Source organism: Pleurodeles waltl, chromosome 1_2 (genome assembly GCF_031143425.1).
Source record: "Pleurodeles waltl isolate 20211129_DDA chromosome 1_2, aPleWal1.hap1.20221129, whole genome shotgun sequence".
NCBI lineage: Eukaryota > Metazoa > Chordata > Amphibia > Caudata > Salamandridae > Pleurodeles > Pleurodeles waltl.
In genome coordinates, this window is record NC_090437.1 from 295,751,727 (window position 1) to 295,775,261 (window position 23,535).

General features: G+C 44.5%; 1 protein-coding gene across 1 annotated transcript in view; it reads right to left on the reverse strand.

The window, feature by feature from the left end:
- LOC138299795 (alcohol dehydrogenase 1-like) overlaps positions 1 to 23,535 on the reverse strand; it is a 119,220-nt gene that overhangs the window by 54,215 nt on the left and 41,470 nt on the right. Inside the window, exons 2-6 of the mRNA XM_069238358.1 lie at positions 22,905 to 23,006; positions 13,916 to 14,057; positions 2,385 to 2,472; positions 2,065 to 2,284; positions 1,668 to 1,928 (exon numbers count right to left, since the gene is read on the reverse strand). Of these exons, the coding sequence (XP_069094459.1) occupies positions 1,668 to 1,928; positions 2,065 to 2,284; positions 2,385 to 2,472; positions 13,916 to 14,057; positions 22,905 to 23,006 (813 nt within the window). The remainder of the gene's footprint in view (positions 1 to 1,667; positions 1,929 to 2,064; positions 2,285 to 2,384; positions 2,473 to 13,915; positions 14,058 to 22,904; positions 23,007 to 23,535) is intronic.

Sequence of the window (23,535 nt, forward strand, 5' to 3'; positions counted from 1 at the left end):
TGAATGAAAACAGCTTGTCAAAAAAGATCTATATTTGCCTATGCCAAGTACCTTACAATTTATGTATTTACCTGAAATCTGGATTTTGTGGTTCTAAGATAAATGAAAAAAAGAATATTTGTCTACATAAAAACCTATTGGCCTGGAGTTAGGCAATAAATGGGCACACACACACTCCAGTCTTTAATGCTCTGTGTTAAATGCTTGTGTGTGTACAGCAGAGGGTAGAGGTTGATAGTGTGCACAATCTATTATTGCCACTACCACAAATAGTGTGGTCGAGCAGTCGGCCTAAGGGGAACCCTTGGACTCTGATAATACTATCTCTCACTTTGAGATAGTATACTGTAGGAAGTTGGCTCTGTATATGTTGCTTTTGAAAATCTGCCATACTTTATGTTTTCAACTCAGTAGCAGTTTAAAGGGCTGTTTTTTCATCTGTAACTTGTGTCTAAGGATTTCCCAAAGAAAGCTGAAATACAAAAATATTCAAAGTAATGACTCCTTGCTGATTTCAAGAATTTTGTCTACTTTTAGAAATGTATAGCTATCTGGGGGTCCACCAGCGGTCACACACCCATTTCTATCACTAACGGGAAGGGGATTGAAAGCAGAAAAATAGTTTTTTTGCTCCGTTTTGGTATTTAAATGGGAAAATGGGCAATGTCCCAGTAGTTTTTTTAACACAGCCTGCCTGTTCCTGAAAGCTGGGAAGATGGTGATGTTAGCAACACAAACCCTTTTTTACACTGCTAATTGCATCAACAGAGATGCTTTCTTCTGCAACAGTTTTTTAAACCGTTTTTCCCAAAATGTCGTCGTATCTTAGCTAATTTCTCAGTCCCCTCCAGTCTAAAGGTGCACAGGGTTTTTGAATTCGAGTCCCCAGGCTGTTGGATAAAAGTACACAAATTTGGCAGGGAGATCTTATGCTCCCATAACTTTTTATCCCCATAAGCGCGAACTACCTCAAAAAAGCAAAACAAAGAGCTTAGCGGTTGGATGGGAATGCCTAGCAGCAAAGGGGTTAAGAACTAGACCAACTCTGCTTTGGATCACTCGTTTTTCTTTTAGTCCTCATGCCAAGAATCAGTTGGGAATGAATGCTCTGTGTGCATACACTACCGAAACATCTATTAGCCAGGGCTTCTGGATTAGGCTCTGAAGAAAATTTCGAGCAAAATCTTGCTGCTAGGAAGATTTATCACCTGAGGAAATTTGGCCATGTTTTATTATTCTGCTCCGCATGTTGCCCCTGGAACCAGAAGGTCAAGTTCAAAGTACGGTGCATTATGCAGAGCCTTCACGAATGCAGGACTAGTCAGTGCCGTGGGTCACTTTTCTGTCCATCGCCCCACATGCACGTTATGCTGAATGTGAAGTAGCAGGTTGAGAATAGAGCACATCTGTAGTGCGTGGATTGGTGGTCGAGCCTTATTTTACCTTGGCCCTGAAACCTGGAATGACCTTCTTCTGCTTTAGAGAACCTCCCAAAACTGCCTGCATTTCAGAAAACTTTTAAAAGCAGCTGTCTCGACGACTGTCGCTGAAGCAGTTTTCCTCGTTTTAACCACATCCCCTCCTAATACCAAGATGCCTTCAGTCGCATTCTGGGCTTTGTAAATAAATACATTTATTAATTTATATATGTATGAATGTGTACATACCATAGTTTGAACATGTCCAACGCATTCGAAGGAATAATACACTCCGCCATCAGTCATCTCCTTCAACACTTCATGGATAGGCTTGGTGTAGTCTTTGGGATTGATACACTCAGTGGCTCCTAATTCTTTAGCCTTCGCAAACTTGTCTGCATTGATGTCTATCCCGATTATTCGTTTCGCTCCCGCGGTTTTACAGCCAATGACAACTGAAAGTCCAACTCCTCCTAAACCGAACACAGCACAAGAAGAACCTGGCTCCACCTACATAATCACAATGAGACACTGTTAGATTTTCAGTTTTGTATTTTCTAAAGGAATTACTGCAAAATGCTAGCTATATTTTATAGAGGCATACAACGAAATATTGGTGGATATTTAAAAAAGTAAGGGATATTACCTGGGCGGTATTGATGGCAGAACCATATCCGGTGGAAAATCCACATCCAATCAGACAGACCTTATCGAGTGGGGCATTGTCATCGATTTTGGCCACAGACATTTCGTCCACGACAGTGTACTCAGTGAAGGTACTAGTGCTTATGAAGTGGTGAACCAACTTTCCCTTGCAAGTGAACCTGCTAGTCCCATCAGACATTAGCCCAGTACCCTTTTCGATGCTGTAAAACAAGCACTCATATTTTATTTTTTAGAAACTTTACAATCACCCTTCGTGCTTTAAATTATTTTTATATTTAAAAAAAAAAAAGTCAAACGTACTCGTTCTTCAGACAGAAGTTGCTTTTAGGGTTCTGGCAGCAGCTGCACTCCCCACACTGCGGAATAAAGAGTGGAATAACTTTGTCCCCTTTGGAAACAATTGCAAAAAATGGGTTTACATTTTTTTAGATGAGAGTGTAAATGAGAGAAGTACAGAGAAGTAGTAGTAACAATTCAAAAAAACAATAAAGAAATATAATGCTATTGTCACTCAGTGTAAAATTTTCAAAATATTTTTGACCTTCTGAATCCGGTTACCTCTTTATCTCCCTTACTCCTCAGCCTTGTCTATCTGGAAGGCGGAGCTTCTCATAAATAAACAAGTCCAAACTTGCCAGAGAATGATCTCCCCCTTCCTATTGGTAGGCTGCTGGGAAGGGAGAAAAGCACTAAAGTGGCAGCTGGTAAGCAGTCTGGTATTTTTCAGGATCACAATGTCCAGTATTTGGTAATAGTGCTTGGTTGTAATGTTTCAAAACCTGGCCACGTTAAACTAACTCTGATATCATACATGTGTTCACTAATTAAGATTAGAACATTAGGTGGGATGCCCAACAGTATCAATTGCCATTAATGAACGGATCCACGCACGTCAAGACCACCCCACATATGACCTAGGTGAGAATTGGGGCCTTTCCAGGCAATATCTACACTACCTATACGGGAGCAAGGGGATCCAGTCCCTTCTGCCAGCCACTAGGGCTTGTCTGGAGGCCTGGCATAAAACCATGAAAGCCACAGGGTGGCCTCGTAAAGTCACTAAAGAGATGCCCCTATGGGAAGGCAGCTGGCTTCGTCAGATTACCAAATTGACTGGTTTCAAGCATTGGGATGCCATCGACATTTCCCAGCTCGCGGATATATTGCGGCAGGGTGAATGACTTAGCATTATCACCTTAACCAGAGTGTTTGTTTCTATGCATACACAGTTCCTTCAATACTCTCACCTGAAACGTATCCCCTCAGCCTGTCAGGCCTAAGGGGAGATGTACCGGACTATGCTACACTGGAAGGTTGTGTCCTCATGGAGAAGCTGGGGAGGGGTGTGGTCTCCACTATATACTGCACTATCAATAACAACATGCCAGACACCCTAGACCCTTTAAGGGAGAAATGGCACTGAGATCTCAGCGACATAGAAGATGTACACTGGGAAGCTGCTTTGATGCACCAGCAAGAAGTAGCCATAAAGTCAAGGTTCAGATTGATACTGAAAATTCTACATAGGGTATATTACGACCGCTATAGATTACACAAATTGGGTCGGGCACCAACACCACGCTGCTGATGTTGCTGTGAGGCAACCAGGACATTCATATACACACTCTAATGGGGGGGGGGCCTTCACAGACACTACTGAGACGCCATTATCGCCGAACTCTCAAACCTCAGGTCAGTGGTTAATGGGGTCCCTAAGATGTTTATCTTACTGGGGATACCTATGCCACACCCCCAGCTTCTATTTTGTCCCCTCCCCTTGGCACCTCAGTGTCCAGTGCCACCACCAAGAACCTTGCCATTTTTGTTTCATGGGTAAGATGGATGGACTCCTATATGACTACATAAAAGGTAACCTACCACAGCAGGGGATGCCCATGGAAATTTTTATAAAGTGTGGGTTGGTGTTGAGAATACTACAGGCTAGAATTGATGGAAGATATTAGGACATGTCTCCGTGATGAGGATAGGCTAGGACTCAAGACAAAAAAGGGGGCCATTTAGATAAGGGTCAGACACTTGACTATTTATAGCCCCTGGGAACTTTGTGTTGATTGAGACTCCCCCTGGATACCGTGAACACAACTGTGTAACGTCTTATAGATTTCTGATTATGTGGCTTGACCTTGTCGTTACATATGTATTATAAAGAAAAAGCAATTAAAATATTACAAAAAAAAAAAGATTAGAACATTGGAATGTTAAAAAACATGAAGCAAAAGGTCTATACTGGCCCTGAGTTACTTCAAATTCCAATGCATGTGCTACCAAGGTAGAGTGTGTCACCCTTTTTAATTTAGAACAGTGAGTACAATGTTCTGATAACATTATAGTGCTTCTGCTTAGGGCTATACCAGTTGTTAAAGGCCTTCAGCCTCATTATATGTGCTCGCCTGCTTCTTGGGCCTGTAACTCAGGATCAGGGCCTTTGCAAAAAAAAAAGACCATTGTGCTATATAAAACTACCAAACTTGTTTAAATGAGCACCCGTAACATTAAAGTGCTCCAATGCCTTTGGGACAAGGTTACATTCATTTTCTAGGCAAGGGGAAAATTAATATAGCATTATGGCTCAGTGGAATTAAAGCTAGAGGCCCATTTCCAAATTTGGCAGCTCGAGCTGACACCGAGACTCACAGCCAAACATCCGGTGATTCTGAGCAAATCTCTCAAACTATTTGAAACTTAACATATACCCAACCCTTGCCATAAAATTCTTCAATGGTCAGCATTTAATTCCCTATCTGTCCCATGTAGCAATATTTAGTGGTCTAAGTATGGTAGTAGGCTTGTTCTTGTTTATGTGTTATTAGATTTTCTGTAAAAAAAAAAAAAAACTGCAATGCCATCAACCTCTTCTTCTGTACTTACTGTGGGTTGAGAAATATGTGGGTCCGGTAGGGGGTTGATGCAGTGTTTGATTATCTTAACCAAATACACCAAAGAAGCCCCCAACAGAAGCAGAAGGGCATTTTAGTACTTTGAACTCATGATGAGTTGTGTATTAAGCAGAGAGACGGACTCCACTGTCAAATCAGTCGAAGCAATCTGCAGACAGGATAGAAAATTGAAGAACTCCCAATGAAGACTTCACTGACAATAAACGATCAGAGTACAATGGTGCTGAAGGTTTTGACTTGCATTGTGTGTTGTTACCGGGGTGTTGGTGTTCAAATAGCTTTCCAAAAAAGTGCTGATGTTGTTTAGCAGGGTGCTGGTTTTGGACACTGAGTTGATAGAGGGAGAGATGAGTTAAAGCATATAGGGCCTGATTATAATTTTGGCGGAGGGAGTTAATCCATCCCAAATGTGATGGACTCGTAATAGGGCAGGCGGATATCCATTATATTCTATGGAGCTCGTAATACGGCGGGAGGGATGTCCGTCACATTTGGGAAGGATTAACTCCCTCCACCAAAGTTGTATTAAGTGTTTTATCGAAAAGTCTAGAAGGTCCTGAAGGTTTGGTCTTCTCCTTTGCGATGACCTTGGTTTGTTAGTAGGATGGTTGGACTAAACAAACCACTTATACCATCCATATCTCTAGCATAAATAGGAATGGCAGTTTTAGATTGTAGGTGATGTTGAGAAAACAAGGTTGAGGATGTGGCCTTTGGAGTGTATTGGTTGTGCTAGCCTCTTCGATACATGCTGTACCAGATTGAGTGTGTCTCTTGTTTTTTGTGTTTTTTTTTTTCAATTGTTAGAACCTGGAGAGGGTGATGTGGGTGTGTCAGATGGACAAGGTGGTGAGGATAGCTTAGAATTCATTCCTTGTTTTGCCTGGGGTGACCTGTAGATCAGATAGACTGAAACTCTGCTACCTTCCGAGGGAGGTCCACAGAGCTTCTGACATGCAATTTCCCTGAGTGTTACTTGCTTTCCTGGGGTGCAGGATCAGGCGGACTTACATGGATCTAAGGGAGGCCTCCTCCCTTCTTATGTGTGGTCCACATGATAGACGTCCTTCTTCCATCAGGCTAAAGCATCCAAGGGGTGAGGTCTGCATTGTTCGCATCCATATCTTGGCACACATCACAAGTGTGATGCCCTCTTCATCAAAGAAACAATGTTTTGTGTGTGGAGAACAAATACATCCATAATTTGAGTGCATTCAGCCCAATATCCCACAGGGTCACTATGCCACTGCATTTGTTACATTATTGATAAGAGGCTCCTCTGAAGGATGCACCTCTTTTTAATCTTGCAGCCATAGTCCAGTGCTGCCAGGCCCAAGTGATACTTGGTCTCTCCTGTCCTTTGCTAGCCCCAATCCTATGGCCCCCCCAGCCATGATCCAGGGCTGTAGTATAGCAATAGAGCCATGAGTCCTGATGCAAGCAAAGTAAATTGGCCTCCTGTCCACTTGCTTGCAAGAAAAACTCAGGAACCCAGGGAACCCACATTATAGCTAACATCCCTTGTTGCTTATATGTATATGGGCCCATGTCGGTGGTATATGTGAAATTTCAGTATGCGGCAATTGTCTAGTACTTTGTGACACCAAGAGGAAATGCCCTTTCACCTGGGTCTTAGCCAAAGCCTACCACTGCAAGGCCCAGGAGGGGGCCCAACTCCCCTGTTCCTCACAGTTATGGCTTAGTGCTGTGAGGCTCAGCTGTAAGTCCCAGGGATGTGGGCCTCTCCTGATCTATGTCCCAGTGATGCAAGTGCAAGAGAAGGGAGCCCTTCAGCCATGTTCTAATGTGCTGAGGCTCATGGGAGTGTTGTCTCATCCATGGCTACAAGGCCTAGGGGATAACATGAGGCCTAGTGTAGAGGGCTCAACTGCCCTGAGCATTGCAGCAATAGTCTAGCACTGCAAGACACAGGAGAGGGAAACCCCTCACCCGAGTCTTGTAACTGGGGGATAGCACTACGCCATAACTATAAGGGTCCCCTTCCCTAGGTCCCGCAGCTATAACCCAGTGCTGTCAGGTCGAAAGGAGGGGAAGGGAGCCATGGTTTAGCGCCTCGAAGCCCAAGGGAGAGGTACCCCCCCTCACCCCCCCGCCTTGCAACAATGATCTAGCGCTGTGAAATGCGGTGTAGGGGGGTCTTTTTCCGTTTTCTCTCCCTTTGCAGGGCCTCACAGCTGAGAGAAAGAGGGCATTGCTGCGGCGCCCAGGATTACTTGCTAAGAGCCGGGCCCTGGGCTACTGCCTACTCTGACCGTGCGTAGCAACGGCCTTGGTTCCAGTGTACTACACAAATCTTCGCTAAATTACTTTAAAAACCGTTGTTTCTCTTCCTTCATGTTCATGTTAATATTTTGTCGCTTCAGGCACTCCGCACCCGTCACTAACTGCCGGTGTTACCTGTAAACATATTCAATAGTCTATAAAACATTAAGAACGATGGAATATGCCTTCAGTGCTAGCACATGGAATTAATACGTGTAGAGGGAACAGCAGAAGGGTAACGTAATAGGAGAACGGGAAAAATATAAAGACTGACTAAGAGACATTACTTATACAATAAAAGGATGAACGTGAAAAAGGTTTGTATTCATTTTTTCGCTCCGAAAATGATGGATACCAGAAAAATATGCTGCTAGCAAGGACGCAGAACTCCCTTACAGGAAATTGACTTAGTAAGAGCTAAAACCAGAGGTCTGTGAGCAATCTATCACAACTGCTTCGGTCTTCTTTGGATAGTTTTACCCCGGAATCTCACTCTATTCAACCTGTCATGCAGAGAGAAACTGGTGACTGAGGGTTACATAATAAGTCTGTGAGACTAGCAGGTAACATACATCACCGGCAACTGCTGCAAATAAAATGTCTGCCAGGATCTGGCTCAAGTACAGTCTCTGTGGGAGACAAAAAGAAACACGGGAAGAAGCCACAAATCAGAGGTGATTGTTTTCCCTAGCTAGCCTTACACTCTTAGCACTGTACACATTTGGGTTTAGACACTGATCCATCACTGCTCACGCTCATTGCACCCCTCTATTCCGGCACTGCTCTAGTGGTTGCAAATAAAGGCCAATGATAAGATTGCTCACAGCTGGGACTTCTGTCCATCATTATGTCCGGTGAAGCCACCGCCCACAGAGCAGCTCCTTCTCACCACCACATAGGTTTAAAACATATACTCTCAGCGCCATCATAGGCTTACTTTTGGCCTCCTTCTGGGGCAGTGCACACAAGTGACACAGTGGTCTGGTGCAGAAAGTTCTAGCAGAGAACATTGATGAAGCAGCTGATAGAGCGTTCCGTCCTAATAAATTACCTGTATTTGGACGCTCTTGGGTCGATGAATCTTTTGACCAAGTGGGGCTCTCTTCACCCGAGATTAGTCAATTTAATCAAATCAATAATCAATAACGAACATAAGCAATGCCCTGATCAACATAACACTTCACAATTAATCCAGAAAACATTTCGGCGAACCATGACCTTTCGGCCATGAATAACCACACCAGTTCATTCAAAGTTAATGAATTTATTTCCCTATATTAACAAAGCTAGCACGATATTAATGTGTCTCAACACCAAATGATATATGTAAATGAACATTAATAGCTGTCCATAACGGCGAAAAAGATGCAATCTATGCAGCATTTGAATAACAATGCATTCGATAATTGCAATTAGCCCATTACAGATTATAATTTTAGTGGTTTGCGTTGCTTACATTAGTCAGCATAACAAGGTCTCAAATTGCATCGTGCAACAAATGAATCCTCATCTAACCTCAAATTAGCATCTGCATGTGGGATTTCATGCAAAAAAACAATTTAGCAACATTGATTTGGAAAACTCCTAACTAGGGCTCTTATCAAAAATCAGCAGTTGGTTACCTAAAGAGAAACACAATGCAATTGTACATTTTCCTTTCATATTTACCAAATTCAATCAGCATTCAAGGAAGTCTTCGTCTCACAGGTACCGGTTTCGATCAGCATGGGACGGGGGCAAAGGGGGCAGGGTGGACGGGGCAATTGCCTCACAGCAGCAAGATAAAAGGACAAAACTACTACTTTAACTTTGATTTGCCCCTTTAAGAAATTCTCACCCTAGAGACTTTATGCAAAGTCTCTTTCTCTCGATTAGAGAAAGCATCAAAGTCTCATTCAAAATGGCGACGAACATCAATTGGCATCGTAGAAGGTGGCAAAATGACGAGGTCGGCAAGATGGGCCATAATGGCTGCAATGGGCAATAATGTCCTCAATGGGTGCAATGGGTAATGGCTAATGGCTGCTTTCTTCTTGTGCACCAGGTTTTTATAAACAGTTCAATGGAAGACCCTACTGGATTTGGAGGGTTCATAGGTTGGCTTCAAATTGTCCAATCAAAAACAACAATTCACAAGCTTCTACCTAGGCATACATTATCCTTGGAGTCGGGAACGTAAGTTGCAACATATTTTACCAATTAACTCACTTTCAGAGCTTCCATTGTCTGCACCTGCAGATTGACCTTGGAGCAAAGAAGAAGATGCCAGGCTGGCACGAAACCTTAAAGATAAGCAGGTGAACCAATCTCACTGGAAAAGTACAGCTTCAAGCAAGAATACACGTTTTATTAGCACATTAGAAAAACACGAGCATCTAAACCGTGAGACAAGGCAACTAGGCCGAAGCCTCCACTAAAGTTATGCTAAGTTAAAACATTTCAAACAAGCAAATCATGACACTCGTTTACGGTTATGTCAGATTAGTACAATTCTAATACATCACGTTATATAAAGCACGCTTATAAATGTTGGCGAACTACTCTGAGGGCACATTTGTCCCCGTACAATCTTTATTAGTTCGGTTAAAGTCACACTTTATTAGCGCATAAAACGTAGTGCTGCAATAATCAATGTAAAACCTTCATTTCTGCGTCATCACAGCCAATCTTCACCAGTCCATCCAGAGGAAACTAAAGGGCCTTGCTTACTTTCAGTCTAGCAGCACGCAAACTGAACTATGATTAGTATGGTTTATGGGGTATTTTAATTTACTTTCGCTTTCGTTACGTATAGTGCACTTGAATCAGTTTGTGATTGCATTAAGGCATGCCTCTTTCAGGAACTGTGTTGCATCCAAGAAGAGCGATTGGTACTTGAGTCCACACGTGCCGAGGTAGTTCCTGCTACAGCCCCAGGAAACGCCTCCTCTTGCATCAGCATGTTAAGATAGTAAAAGGTGATTGGGGTGGAAGCTCTCCTAAGCGTGCTGCTGGACTAACCAATATGTGGTGTTGAATCATAGATAGGTTCTGGACTCAGAGATCATATGGTCTATATCTCTTATTTTTTTGCCTTTTCAGCAATAGCACATCTAGTGAAATATAGTATAACCTTGATAGTATTTTTTTCCTATGATATTATACACATGTCCATTAAAAATAAATGATACAGAAACATTTATTTAGGCTTGCTTACTAATGTTATTTGTTAGTCTTTGTCAGAGAAGGATTTCTCTGCTATATTGCTTTCATGTGTATGATAAGTTTCTCCATAATGTATAATTTACATAATTAATGCCCGACAACAGTCTGCCTGCCAAACTCTACTCTTTCGAAAAATAACTTTGAGGGCACTAACCCTCCCGTTTAAATCTGCCCTAATGTTTATTCACTGGGGGAGTATTGACCAGCCAGCAACAATGATCTTTGTTTCCTTGCAAGTGTTGGTAGGTCCTTGTAGGAAGTTGGCTCTGTGCACACTGTATATACTATCTCAAAGTGAGAGATAGAGTCCAGCGGTTCCCCTTAGTGGCAATAATAGAGGTTGATAGAGCATTAGTATTATCTATTTGTGGTAGTGTGGTCGAGCAGTAGGCTTATCAGAGGCTAGCGTTAGGCAATGAATGGGAACACACAAGCATTTGTTGTACATACACTGCCTATGTATTAACTCCAGGCCAATAATGTTTTCCTCCATAAAAACCTATTTTCTTGAATTCTGAATCTTGTGGTTCTACAATTAAGTAAATACCTATGCCAAGTACCTTACAATTTACTATTTTCATTCAAAGTTCCAAACTTACATAATGTACCCAGTATTGGCAAAAATGTCAATAAGCTATTTTAAAAGTGGACACTGCAAAAGTCAACAGTTCCTGGGAGAGGTAAGTGCTTTACTTACCTGCCAAACTAACTTGTACTTACAAGTTCAGTCTCCGGGCATAGACAGCCCTTCGTTTGGGGTTGACTTGAACCCCCAACATCCAGCAACACAGGGCCGGTCAGGTGCAGAGGTCAAAGAGGTACCCAAATAACTAGGGGTGCTACGGTTCCATATGCACATATAGTCTCCAGTCTGCTAGCAGGTAAGTACCCGCGTCCTCGGGGAGCAGAACAGGGGGGTTTTGTAGAGCGCTGGGAGAGTCACAAACAGGCACACAAAATGCACCCGGCCGCCCCTGTGCCGCTGATGGTGTAGTGTGCAAAGTAGGTTTCGGGTTTAGAATTGAAATGAATGGAGGTACCCGGGGGGGTCATTCTGGCAATCCAGGCAGAGCACAGGGGAGCTTCTTGGGCCACCCACCGACTGGGCAACAGTGAGGGCCGCCTGCTTGTCACTCCTGCACTGGTAGTTGGTTCCTCTTGGGCCTGGGGGCTGTTGGTGCAGTGCTTATTCCAGGCGTCGGGTTCCTAGTTACCAGGCAGTCACGGTCAGGGGGAGCCTCTGGATTCTCTCTGCAGGTGCCACAGTGGGGATGCAGGGAGGTTGTCTCAGGGTGGACACGCCATGGGAGTCACCTGGGGGTCCTCTCTTTAGTGTTTGGACACGGTTTCTCTGCTCCCGACGCCCTTGGCCCGAGTGTTGGGGACTCACGCTTCAGGAGTGAGGTGAGAGTCCCTTTAAAGATGGTTTCTTCTTGTTGCTTTGGATAGAGCCGCTGTCGACAGAGAACTGCCCTGCAAACCCAAAGGACCAAGAAACTCCTGAGTCGGCCGAGGTCACTGGTCCCACTAGATGCGTTGCTGTTGCAGGTTCTTTGGAGACATGCTGGTAGGACTGGGGCCAGATTCAAAGCGGTTGTCATCATCTTCACTGCGGGGTTTTCAGGTCAGCAGTCCTTCTTCTTGTTAGGTCATCATGAATCTGATTTCCTGGGTTCAGTGTCACCCCTAAATGCTAGATTTAGGGGTGTGTTTAGGGCTGGGGGGCAGAAGCTAATGGCTACTGTCCCTGAGGGTGGCTCCACCCTCCTTGTGCCTCCTCCTTTTGAGGAGGGGGGGCACATCCCTAATCCTATTGGGCTAAATCCTCCAAAGCAAGATGGAGGATTTTCTAAGGAAGGGGTCACCTCAGCTCTCGACACCTTAGGGGCTGTCCTAGCTAGAGGGTGACTCCTCCTTGTTTTTCTCATTATGTCCCCAGACTTGCGGCCAAAAGAGGGGGCTGTGTTAGGGCACTCCAGCTAGTGGAGATGCCCGGAGGCATTGTAACACCAGGCTTGAGCCTTTGGGGCTCACCGCCAGGTGTTACAGTTCCTGCAGGGGGAGATGTGAAACACCTTCCCTCTGTGTACTCAGGACAGGCTTTGTTCCAGGTCACAAAGGCACTCACCCCATGTGGCTAAAAACTGGAAGTGGCTGACTAGTCTGGTCTCTGCCAGCCTGTCTAGCACTAGCAGTTGGGCTGGCATGCGGGGGGGGGCATCTCTAAGATGCCCTCTGTGTGCACTTCTCAAAAAATCCCACACTGGCACCAGTGTGTGTTTGTATCAAACTTCTCAGCACAATAAATCCAAACACCAAACTTCCAGAATGGTTATACCGAATACTGGGAACTGTGGAAAGTCCAGGGTAGCCATAAAGAGTATATGGTCTGGGAGTTTGTCAATGTCTAAGAATTGTAGGGGCATAGTGCTCATGCAGCTAAGCCAGTGTCTATGCACTCACCTGTGGTATAGTGCACCCTGCCTTAGGGTTATAAGGCCTGCTAGTGCTAGAGGGGTGGCATACCTATGCCACAGGCAGTGGGTGGTGGGCATGGCACTCTTAGGAGAGTGCCATGTCCACTTAGCTTGTGGGTGCTGGTGGGGAGAAAAAGCACATGCACACTGCCTCACAGTCTGCCACCCTTGGGACCCCTCAGTCAGAGTACATGCTGCAGCCCTTAGGGATCTTCCCTGGTCACTGGGCCCCTGGTACCACTGGTACCTTTCACTAAAAATGTACCATTGTTTTCACAATTGGCACACCCCTGGCACACAGATAAGTCCCTTGTGAAAGAACACTGGTGCTGGAGCCTGGTTAGCAGGGCCCCAATGCACTTCTTAGTCAAGTCAGCATCAATATCCACCCACTTTTTGCCTGATAACTGCAACAAGGAACCATTTTCCTACACCTGGGTACCTAAGTACCATATACTAGGGACTTATAAGGGTGACCAGTATGCCAATTTGGGTTGAAATACTGGGTTACCAGTATGCAATGACACAATTTAGAGGAGAGAGAGCATAAGCACTGGGGTCCTGGTTAGCAGGAACCCGGTCAAACACACTGACATCAGGCAGAAATTGTGGGTAACATGCCAATAAGAAGGTACTTTTCCATGACATTTTGCAACAAAAGTACTCTTCACTTGTAGAAATTATATTTTCCATCCAGGTTCTCATTAAATTAATAAGAAAATAGAGTTTGGGAATTTGTTCATAGTACTCTTGTTTTGCATAAAAAAATGTACACAAAAATAAAGTTTTTGGGTAGTCTAATCTACCTAATACCATGAACAATTACAGTTTACATTATTTTAATGCCAAATTTATTCTTTTAGAATCTTCATTCTGATAACATGGCATGTAGCAACATAGAAAATATGCAAAACACCTGGCAAACTTGAAAGTTAATAAGTGTCTGCACCTGGTTTCAAGTCAACCACTCCTTCACCGACACTCTCGATGACTCCGGCTCCTTCATGACCCAGGATGACTGGAAATTTGGTCACAGACAACGTGTTCTTGAGGACATGATCATCTGAGCGGCAGATGCCGCTGGCTACGATCTAAATGCAGAGTAAATAACAGAACGATAACTTTTTTTTCCAATAAAAAAAATGCTGTGTATTAGGAACATTGCTAGAGGATAAAAAGGCACACATTGTTTGTGTCTTTGAGCACTGGACACAGCTGTTCAGGCAGAATTTGTGCTTGTGGTTTCCGGTGCTGAGCACCTGCACTTATTTTTGGGGGCCGGGGCTTGTTCATCTGCCTAATGCATTTGCTGCGAGCAAAAGACACATATGGCAAAGACGAGGAAGGAAAAAACAAAAAAGCGTCACAAAGGGAGAAAACAGCTCAAGAGTGATCTGAAGGGGCAGCGAGTGGCTTTATATGGATTGAAGAGGCTCGAGATAGCTTCAGGATTATGCTGCCTCAGTATTCTGGGTTCACAAATGTAATTGCAGCAGCCGCGTGTTAAGAGGAGGGCTTTGGGCACCGGCCACTCTTTAATTTACAAATTAAGCACTGGCTGTGTCCGTATGTTGTTAGCAAAAATATCACCTGAAAGAAATATAATTAAAAAAAATCACTCCATTGGGTGTAGATTATTCGCTCCAAAGGGATGATATACAATATTTTGGTTAATTTAGTTTACAAATATGACATAGAAATATTGTACCTTATGATAGTTTGGTACAATTTCAAAGGGTTAGACAGCTGCCCAGCAGACGATCACTTGCTTTTTAGCAGCATGAAGTCCAGTAAGCAATTACAATTGATTACAGAAACAGCTGGTGTTATGAACAGTCAAATTCTTACGATCAATAAGTTATTCTCCTAAAAACATCTGAAGATGCACAATTATTGTTAGTTCTTTTTGATGGTAGAAAAACAAGGACGGTAAAATGCACAACATTTTCAAATCCATTCTTTACGTTTAAGAAGACGACGGAGACTGAAATGGCTTAATTAAACAACAGTTTCCAAGCAAACTGGGAGATTCGTTTCCTCCCCATGATTGGTTGGCATGACCGAATGACAATGTACCAGAATACTCACTGAGACACCCCTTCGGCTTTCTCTTATGATTGTTAATGTATCAGTCAAAGGGACTACGCTGTCATTATGTTTTTTGGGCATTTTACGTATGAAGTCTGAGAATTAGGCGGGATTCAGACCAAAAACCAGCACACTTGACCATGCATTGAATTGCAGTATAATTTACTGGAAAACCGTTGGACTAGGGAAGGGCCACTTGCATGTTACCTTGGTAGATTTAAAAACCCGCATTTGACCTGGTCCCCACCACAAACTCTGGGATGCGCTACACACGGTGGGAGTCCCGGCTCATATTTTAACTGTGCTTGATTATCTTCTTGGAACCTTATGATTAAGGAATCACTGAGCTCCCACCTCACTCGTAAAAATTGAAAAAGGCATACAGATGCGTCCTGGCTCCAACACTTTGTGCCAGGTTGTGATTTACAGGAAAAGTTTCTTTGTTTTCCAAGCATCGTTTGCTTGGGAAGTCGTCAGTCACCCCATTTATTTCAAAAACCTCTGCAGGCTTACAGTCAGATTTTAGCTGTACCTATTTTAAATTGCTTTGGTTTGGAATTAAGTGCTATCAATTTGGTTTTGGCAATATTAACCCCTATAGGGCGGTGAGACCCAGAATCACCCTGTGCAAGTAGCGTGCCCTGTACAGTAACACTTTGTATCTGGGAGTGAATGTATCCCTCAATTTTGGTTGTAGTTTTGAATACGCAAGTGTACTAAAACTGCAGCAGATAGTAGTTGCGGTTATTAAGATGATTATGAGAACCAAATCTAGAAAGCTTTCCCCTGCAGTTTTTATATTTACAAAGTCAAATTTAGACTATGTCACCTTCATGGCTCCATAGTTCAGTGCCATATAAAGCAATGAGCTCACTCTGTGGGAAATTAACTAGAGCGCTAAGAAACTTATTTTCCACCAAAGTATGCCCCGACTTCCACAACAGCGAAATGTGGGCCTATACCAGATTTCGTTCACTTCTCAATTAAGACCTTTCCTGTTTTCGTATCCCCTCTGGTCTCTTGAAGAACTAGAATCTTACAGATATCTTCGCAGGGAACTTTTAGGCTTCAGGAGACACTTAAAAATCGCCTGGTTTGGTATATATCAATACTATGTTCTACACGTTAGGTTTAATCTGGGTTATCCCAGAGTGGGTGGAGGTCTATCTTAAAGCTGATGTTACATCTAAGCAATTGATTAGAGATCATCTTTGTAGGGAGGAGATCAAGCATTGTAAGACAGGAAGGGAATCGTAATCTTAGACTGCCTATTCTAATTTTAACTGATAAGTACAGCTACTTTGGCAGGAGACCCAATATCTGTTCAAGTTCGACTACAAAATAGGCCCAGCCTACGAGATCTATGAATCTTAGTTTCACTGCTACCTGGGATTTAAACCAGGTTGTGCCCGACCTTTGCCTGACTCATAGGCTTGCTCTGGAGAGTACGTCCCACTTTCTCCTACTTAATACCTATATGCTTCCCCGTAAGAAGAGGATATTGTTATCACTGTGTAAACTGCTAGGCATTAGGCAGTATGAGGTGGACCTAAGAATACTACCACTTCCCTGGTATTGGACTGCAGTAATTAGGGTCACCAAGTATCTACATGTTGCTTGGCTTATACGGGAAAGATACTTAGAAAGCACCTTAGGCAACCCCCTGTGTATCATTTGAAGATAGATTGTTTAGCCCAGGAGAATACTTTACCAGTACATTTATGTGTTGTATATGTTTTATTTAATTACAGCAAATTTGGCAGAAAGGTAGCTCTTGGTCCATGAAACGACCTGTAGGAAGTTGGCTCTATATACTATTTCAAAGTAAGAAATAGTGGCAAAAGTAAATAATTCTGTGTGCACACTATCTTACCTCTAAGGGGAACCCTTGTACTCTAATGCTGTATTTTGTGGTAGTGTGGTCGAGCAGTAGGCTTATCAGAGGGTAGTGTTAAGCATTTGTTGTACACACACCGGCAATAAATGAGGAACACACACTCAGAGACAATTCCAGGCCAATAGGTTTTTATATTAAAATAAACTAAGGAAAGATATTTTACAAGAACCATGGGTTCAAGATTTACAGTTAGATACTTTAGGAACTTTGTAAATGTAAGGTACTTCACTTAATACTTTACATGATTTTTGCAGTCTTTGAAAATAGTGTAAAAATTGCAATAAGCTGTGTCCACTTTGAATAAAAACAATATCAACAGTTCCTGGGGGAGGTAAGAAAAGGTTAGTTTTGGAGGTAAGTAAAACACTTAGAGTCTCAAGTTTGGGGCATAGGCAGCCCACCGTTGGGGGTTCAAGGCAACCCCAAAGTTACCACACCAGCAGCTCAGGGCCGGTCAGGTGCAGAGGTCAAAGAGGTGCCCAAAACACATAGGTGCCTATGGGGAGCAGGGGTTCTCCTTTTCCAGTCTGCCAGCAGGTAAGTACCTGCGTCCTCGTAGGGCAGACCAGGGGGGTTTTGTAGAGCACCGGGGGGTACATGAGAAGGCACACAAAGTACACCCTCAGAGGCACAGGGATGGCCGGGTGCAGTGAGCAAAGCAGGCGTCGGGTTTCAGGTAGGAATCAATGGAGGGACCCGGGGGTCCCTCCAGCGGTGCAGGCAGGCACAGGGGGGGCTTCTCGGGACAGCCACCGCCTGGGATAGGCAAAGGGTCACCTGGGGGTCACTCCTGCGTTGAAGTTCAGTTCCTTCAGGTCCTGGGGGCTGCGGGTGCAGTGTTGTAACAAGGGACCTGACGCCTGGAACCAAGCAGTCGCGGTCAGGGGGAGCCTCTGGATTCTCTCTGCAGGCATCGCTGTGGGGGTTCAGGGGGGTCGTCTCTGGTTACTCACGGGCTCGCAGTCGCCGGGGAGTCCTCTCTGTGATGTTTGTTCTCTTCACACTCTGGATCTCGAGCCGGGCAGTTGGGTGCAGTCTCACGTATCCTGCGGGAAACATGCAGTCTTTGCAACAAAGAAGCAACTTTCAAAGAAGTAGCTGGTTTTGAACAGGGCAGCTGTTCACTGTAGTTTCTTGGTCCTTTGCAGCCTCAGAGGACTGCCCTGGACTAGAGGTCGCTGGTCCCTGTCGGATGCATCGCTGGAGCAGGTTTTCGAAGTTGGAGTCAACTGATTTGGCCCCAGCCCTACTGGCCTGTTGTCTTCCTTCTTCTCTGCAGACATGTTGCTAGCCACATGGGGAGAGTGCCTTTGTCACTCTGTGGCCAGGAACAAAGCCTGTACTGGGCAGGAACTGTAACACCTGGCGGTGAGCCTCAAAGGCTCACCCCCTTTGTTACAGCGCCCCACGGCATCCCAGCTAGTGGAGATGCCCGCCCCTCCAACCACTGCCCCCACTTTTGGCAGCAACACTGGAGGAGATAATTAGAAAAACAAGGGGGAGTCACCCACCAGTCAGGACTGCCCCTAAGGTGTCCTGAGCTGAGGTGACCCCTACCTTTAGAAATCCTCCGTCTTGATTTTGGAGGATTCCCCCAATAGGAATAGGGATGTGCCCCCCTCCCCTCAGGGAGGAGGCACAAGGAGGGTGTAGCCACCCTCAAGGACAGTAGCCATAGGCTACTACCCCCCAGACCTAAACACACCCCTACATTTAGTATTTAGGGGCACCCCAGAACCCAGGAAATCAGATTCCTGCAACCTGAACTAAGGACTGCTGACCTACAAGTCTGCAGAGAAGGAGGAAGACGACAACTGATTTGTCCCCAGCCCTACCGGCCTGTTTCCAACTTCAAAAACCTGCTCCAGCGATGCATCCAACAGGGACCAGCGACCTCTGAAGCCTCAGAGGACTGCCCTGGACTACAGGACCAAGAAACTCCCGTGAACAGTGGCCCTGTTCAAAACCAGCTACTTCTTTGCAACAAAGAAGCAACTTTCAAAGACTGCACGTTTCCCGCCGGAAGCATGAGACTCCACACTCTGCACCCGACGCCCCCGGCTCGACCTGCAGAAAACAAACACCTCAGGGAGGACTCCCCGGCGACTGTGGGCCCGTGAGTAACCAGAGACGACCTCCCTGAGCCCCCACAGCGATGCCTGCAGAGAAAATCCAGAGGCTCCCCCTGACCGCGACTGCCTGTAACAAGGGACCCGACACCTGGAACCAACACTGCACCCGCAGCCCCCAGGACCTAAAGGAACCGAACTTCAACACAGGAGTGACCCCCAGGTGACCCTCTGCCTAGGTGGTGGCTGTCCCGAGAAGCCCACCCTGTGCCTGTCGGCACCGCTAGAGTGACCCCCGGGTCCCTCCATTGATTCCTACCTGAGACCCGACGCCTGCTTTGCTCACTGCACCCGGCCGCCCCTGTGCCGCTGAGGGTGTACTTTGTGTGCCTGTTCGTGTCCCCCCTGGTGCTCTACAAAACACTTCTGGTCTGCCCCCGAGGACGCAGGTACTTAGGCGCCTATGGGGAACAGGGGTGCTCCGGTTCCAGTCTGCCAGCAGGTATGTGTTTTGGGCACCTCCTTGACCTCTGCACCTGACCGGCCCTGAGCTGCTGGTGTGGTAACTTTGGGGTTGCCTTGAACCCTCAACGGTGGGCTGCCTATGCCCCAAAAGTGAGACTTGTAAGTGTTTTACTTACCTCCAAAACTAACCTTTACTTACCTCCCCCAGGAACTGTTGATTTTTGCACTGTGTCCACTTTGAAAATAGCTTATTGCCATTTTTACAAAGACTAAATGTAAGGTACTTCACTTAGATACTTTAGGAACTTTGTATGTGATATTGCTTTCATTCAAAGTATTAAATGTAAATCGTGAACCTGTGTTTCTTATATTTTCTTAGTTTATTTTATTTTTCTATATAAAAACGTATTGGCCTGGAGTAAGTCTTTGAATGTGTGTTCCTCATTTATTGCCTGTGTGTGTACAACAAATGCTTAAAAATGCCCTCTGATAAGCCTACTGCTCGACCACACTACCACAAAATAGATAAATCTAATGCTCTATCTTACCTCTACTTTTGCCACTAAGGGGATCCCTTGGACTCTGAAATAGTATATACAGAGCCAAAGTAAGAAATGGTATTCTGTAGGAAGTTGTGCACACTAACAAATCTGTTGATCCCCTCTCTGCTCCTCTACTTGAGGTTCTTTTGTTCATTCTTTCTTTAGCCCAGCAGGGCTCTGCTTAGGTTACCTGATCAGCCTTCACGCTTTAAGGGTGTCCAAAGTAAGGCCAAAATAGCCGATAAATAACCCTTAAGGAATCAATTGACAATAGGAGACTTAAAGGTCTCACCCATTTGTTTCCTCCCACTCCATTTATCATGCTTCAGTGGGACCTCAATCTTGTACTTACTTTCTTAATGTGTACGCTCTTTGAGCTGATGCACATTTATCCATTACGGCTCCTTACTTTCAAGACTGCAAGCAGAAGTAATGGCAACAAGAAAAACAGAGTGAAGAAAGAATCTGAAGCTCATTCAAAGCCCCCATACTTAGTCTGCAACACCACTTTGTCAGGGTGCGCAGACAAGGCTTCCTTCCTTCCCAAGGTCATTACACCTTTTCATGTAGGCCAGTCCATCACCTTGCCTACTTTTTACGCACTTCTACATCCTTCTCATGAGGAAAAGGGGGACTCCACTGTCTGAGATAGAACACCAATGCTCTTTTTGGATCCGATCGTCCACCCAGAAATCTTTAGTGCAATTAACTCTTTGTTGGATATGTTGGTGCGAAGAAAGGGAAGGCGGTGCAAAAACATACCATCTCTCGATGGTTGCTTCTTGACCAAAGGGTAGTACATCTTGATGAAAAGAAGTAAACCCCTGAGGGCTTGCATGCTTATTCCACCAGAGCGACCGCGTGCAAATGCAGTGGAAGCAGCAGAGTTCCTGTACTGGATATCTGACAGGCAGCTATGTGGGCATCCTTGCACACATTTACTAAACATTACTGCCCGATCAGTCAGGTCCGTCGGGACAGCTACTTTAGTCGTTCGGTCCTGCAGGACTTTCTAGTATGATCTTGGTTCGCTTTCCACCTCCGAGGGTATCCATTCTATGGTAAGAAACTTCTTGTACATCTGATAGGAATCTGCAACTAGTTCTTACATTCGGTAACAAAATATCTGGTAGAGACATATTCTAGTTGCACGTTCCTTACGACCCACCCATTCACCCCACTTGAGAACTGATTTGTAGGGACACGGCATCCGCATTCAGGGCCTTAGAGCCGTGAAGAACACTGAGATTGGTGCACCAGAGCTGTACTTTGTTTCTTTTCATGACTTTGACGTCACTCCACGCCAGACGCCGCCTCAGTGCAATGTACTACTCCTGACATCATCACTGCGACGATGACGCCAACAACGCCCACGGAGTCGATCGACGCCACCTACCGATGCGCAAGGGTATTGCTTGAAAAAGAAATCTCTGGATCCAGTCTGGGGCCTGGAGGAATATTCTAAGGTAAGGAATCTGGTAGAGACATATCTGCAACTAGAATATATCGTTACCAAAGGAAAGTAACTTGTACTTTAGGTCTCCAGTGCTGGTTACCCAGGTTAGTGGTGCGCAAAGCATTAAACTCTGGGACTTTTCCCAAAAATCAGTGGTGAAAGGGTAATGTTATATGTTGATCAACATATGAACATTTATAAAAAATAAAAAAAATGACTCCCCACCTACTCATTCTATCGGGTCTATGCCACTGTGAAGCAGGGAACGTAATGCCTCAGACTTGCAGAGAGGGATGCCAAGCGGGGTAATCCACAGTGTCAAAGGCTGTGGATATATTCACCAATCCTTGTGCTCCATGATATTTAGAGGATGGAGTATCCCAGCTGTCAACAACATATGAGGCCCTTATCAAATTGTCATTAGCAAGTGTGCGAGCGCAGAATGATAATGCTTAAGCATGTCTTTTGTTTCAAGCTAACTTGCATTCTCCTAAACCTTCGAAATTTAATCTAGACAGGAAACATTGAGCGACCATTGAATAAGCGTAAGATGATTAATACTGATTCCTTGCGTTTTTTGTGAATAGATGAATCTTTACACATGTCCACAATGCACGCAGGATTTAAACCAAAAGATAAAAGTGGGTAAATTAGTAACAATGCTAATTAGCCTGTGCAGTGTGTGCAATTGTATTGATTGCATCTGGCAGTATTTGTCATTGTGTTTAAAGAAGCTTATACGGTTGTTCTGATCCCGCTCTACGTAAGATGGATGCCGCCACTGCTGCTGCCTTTGCTGGATCTGCCCCGTGGGTTTAGGAAGCTTTCAAGGCAGCTGTATGGTACGCCTGTTTTGTGAGAGCTAACCCTAACTCAAGTAAGTCCATGAACCTACACCAAGCATTCATCTAACCATCACCGTTGTCTGCACCCCCTGCCATCCACCTATCCATTCATCCTCACATACTGCCACACAGCCATGCATCCAACTGTGTGTCTGGCACATGGTACACATGCAATCAATATATGTGGTGTCCAACTGTATGTGCCATGTGTATATTTGTTTTTGTATGCATCTGTGCATTGTCTGCATGGATTTGAGTGCCACTGTGTGTAAGTTTGTACACTAAACATATTACATATGTGGCCATTACAACAAGCATTGGCATAGTTAATAGGAGTTATTTTCAGTTATGAGTCACAGCTATTTAACTGGTGATTTCTTTTTTTTTGGGGGGGGTGATTGTGTGTGTGCAAGTAGGTGAATGCAAGAATGAATAAATTGATGACTATAAGAGTGCATGACTGACAATATGTGCAAATGAGTGCATTGGTGATGGGTAATGGAGTATAGATATCCATCTATGCACTCAAAGTCAGACCTATTAGCTCTCCTAAAGTTTGTTTATAAACATCTTTACCTTGATGCGCACTTCATGTGCCTTCGGTGGGGCAACTTCAATCACTTCAATGGCAAAAGGTTTCCTAGGCTCCCAGGTAACTGCTGCCTTACATTTAATAACCTGTAAAACATCAATGAATAAAGATAGAATCACAAGTGAAATCCTGTCAGAAGAAAACAATGAAGAGACTTGTCTTTTAGATATAAGCGCATTCACACAAACATTATTATCTCATTATCTTCCAAAATCTTAGGCGAGTGCACCCCAGAACGCCCTCACCGCTCCAACAGGAGGCTATCTACTCAGGTTAACCTCTGGGGAAGTAATATATTTTTTAGGTGCAAAAATATTTTTGGGGAATAGCAATAGTCATTTTGGGCTTGCAAGAGAAGACAGCTTCGTGATTTAGGACCCAGAGCGTTTTATTCGTTCATGCCTCTAGTATATTTGATAAGAGGGACATGATATTAGAACAAATAAAGAAAATGTTTCAAAAGTACTGTAGGAAGTTGGCTCTGTATATACTATCTCAAAGTAAGAGATAGGGGAACCCTTGGACTCAGTGGCAAAATTAGAGGTAAGAGCATTGGTATTATCTAAGTGTGCACAATCTATTTTGTGGTAGTGTGGTCGACCAGTAGGCTTATCA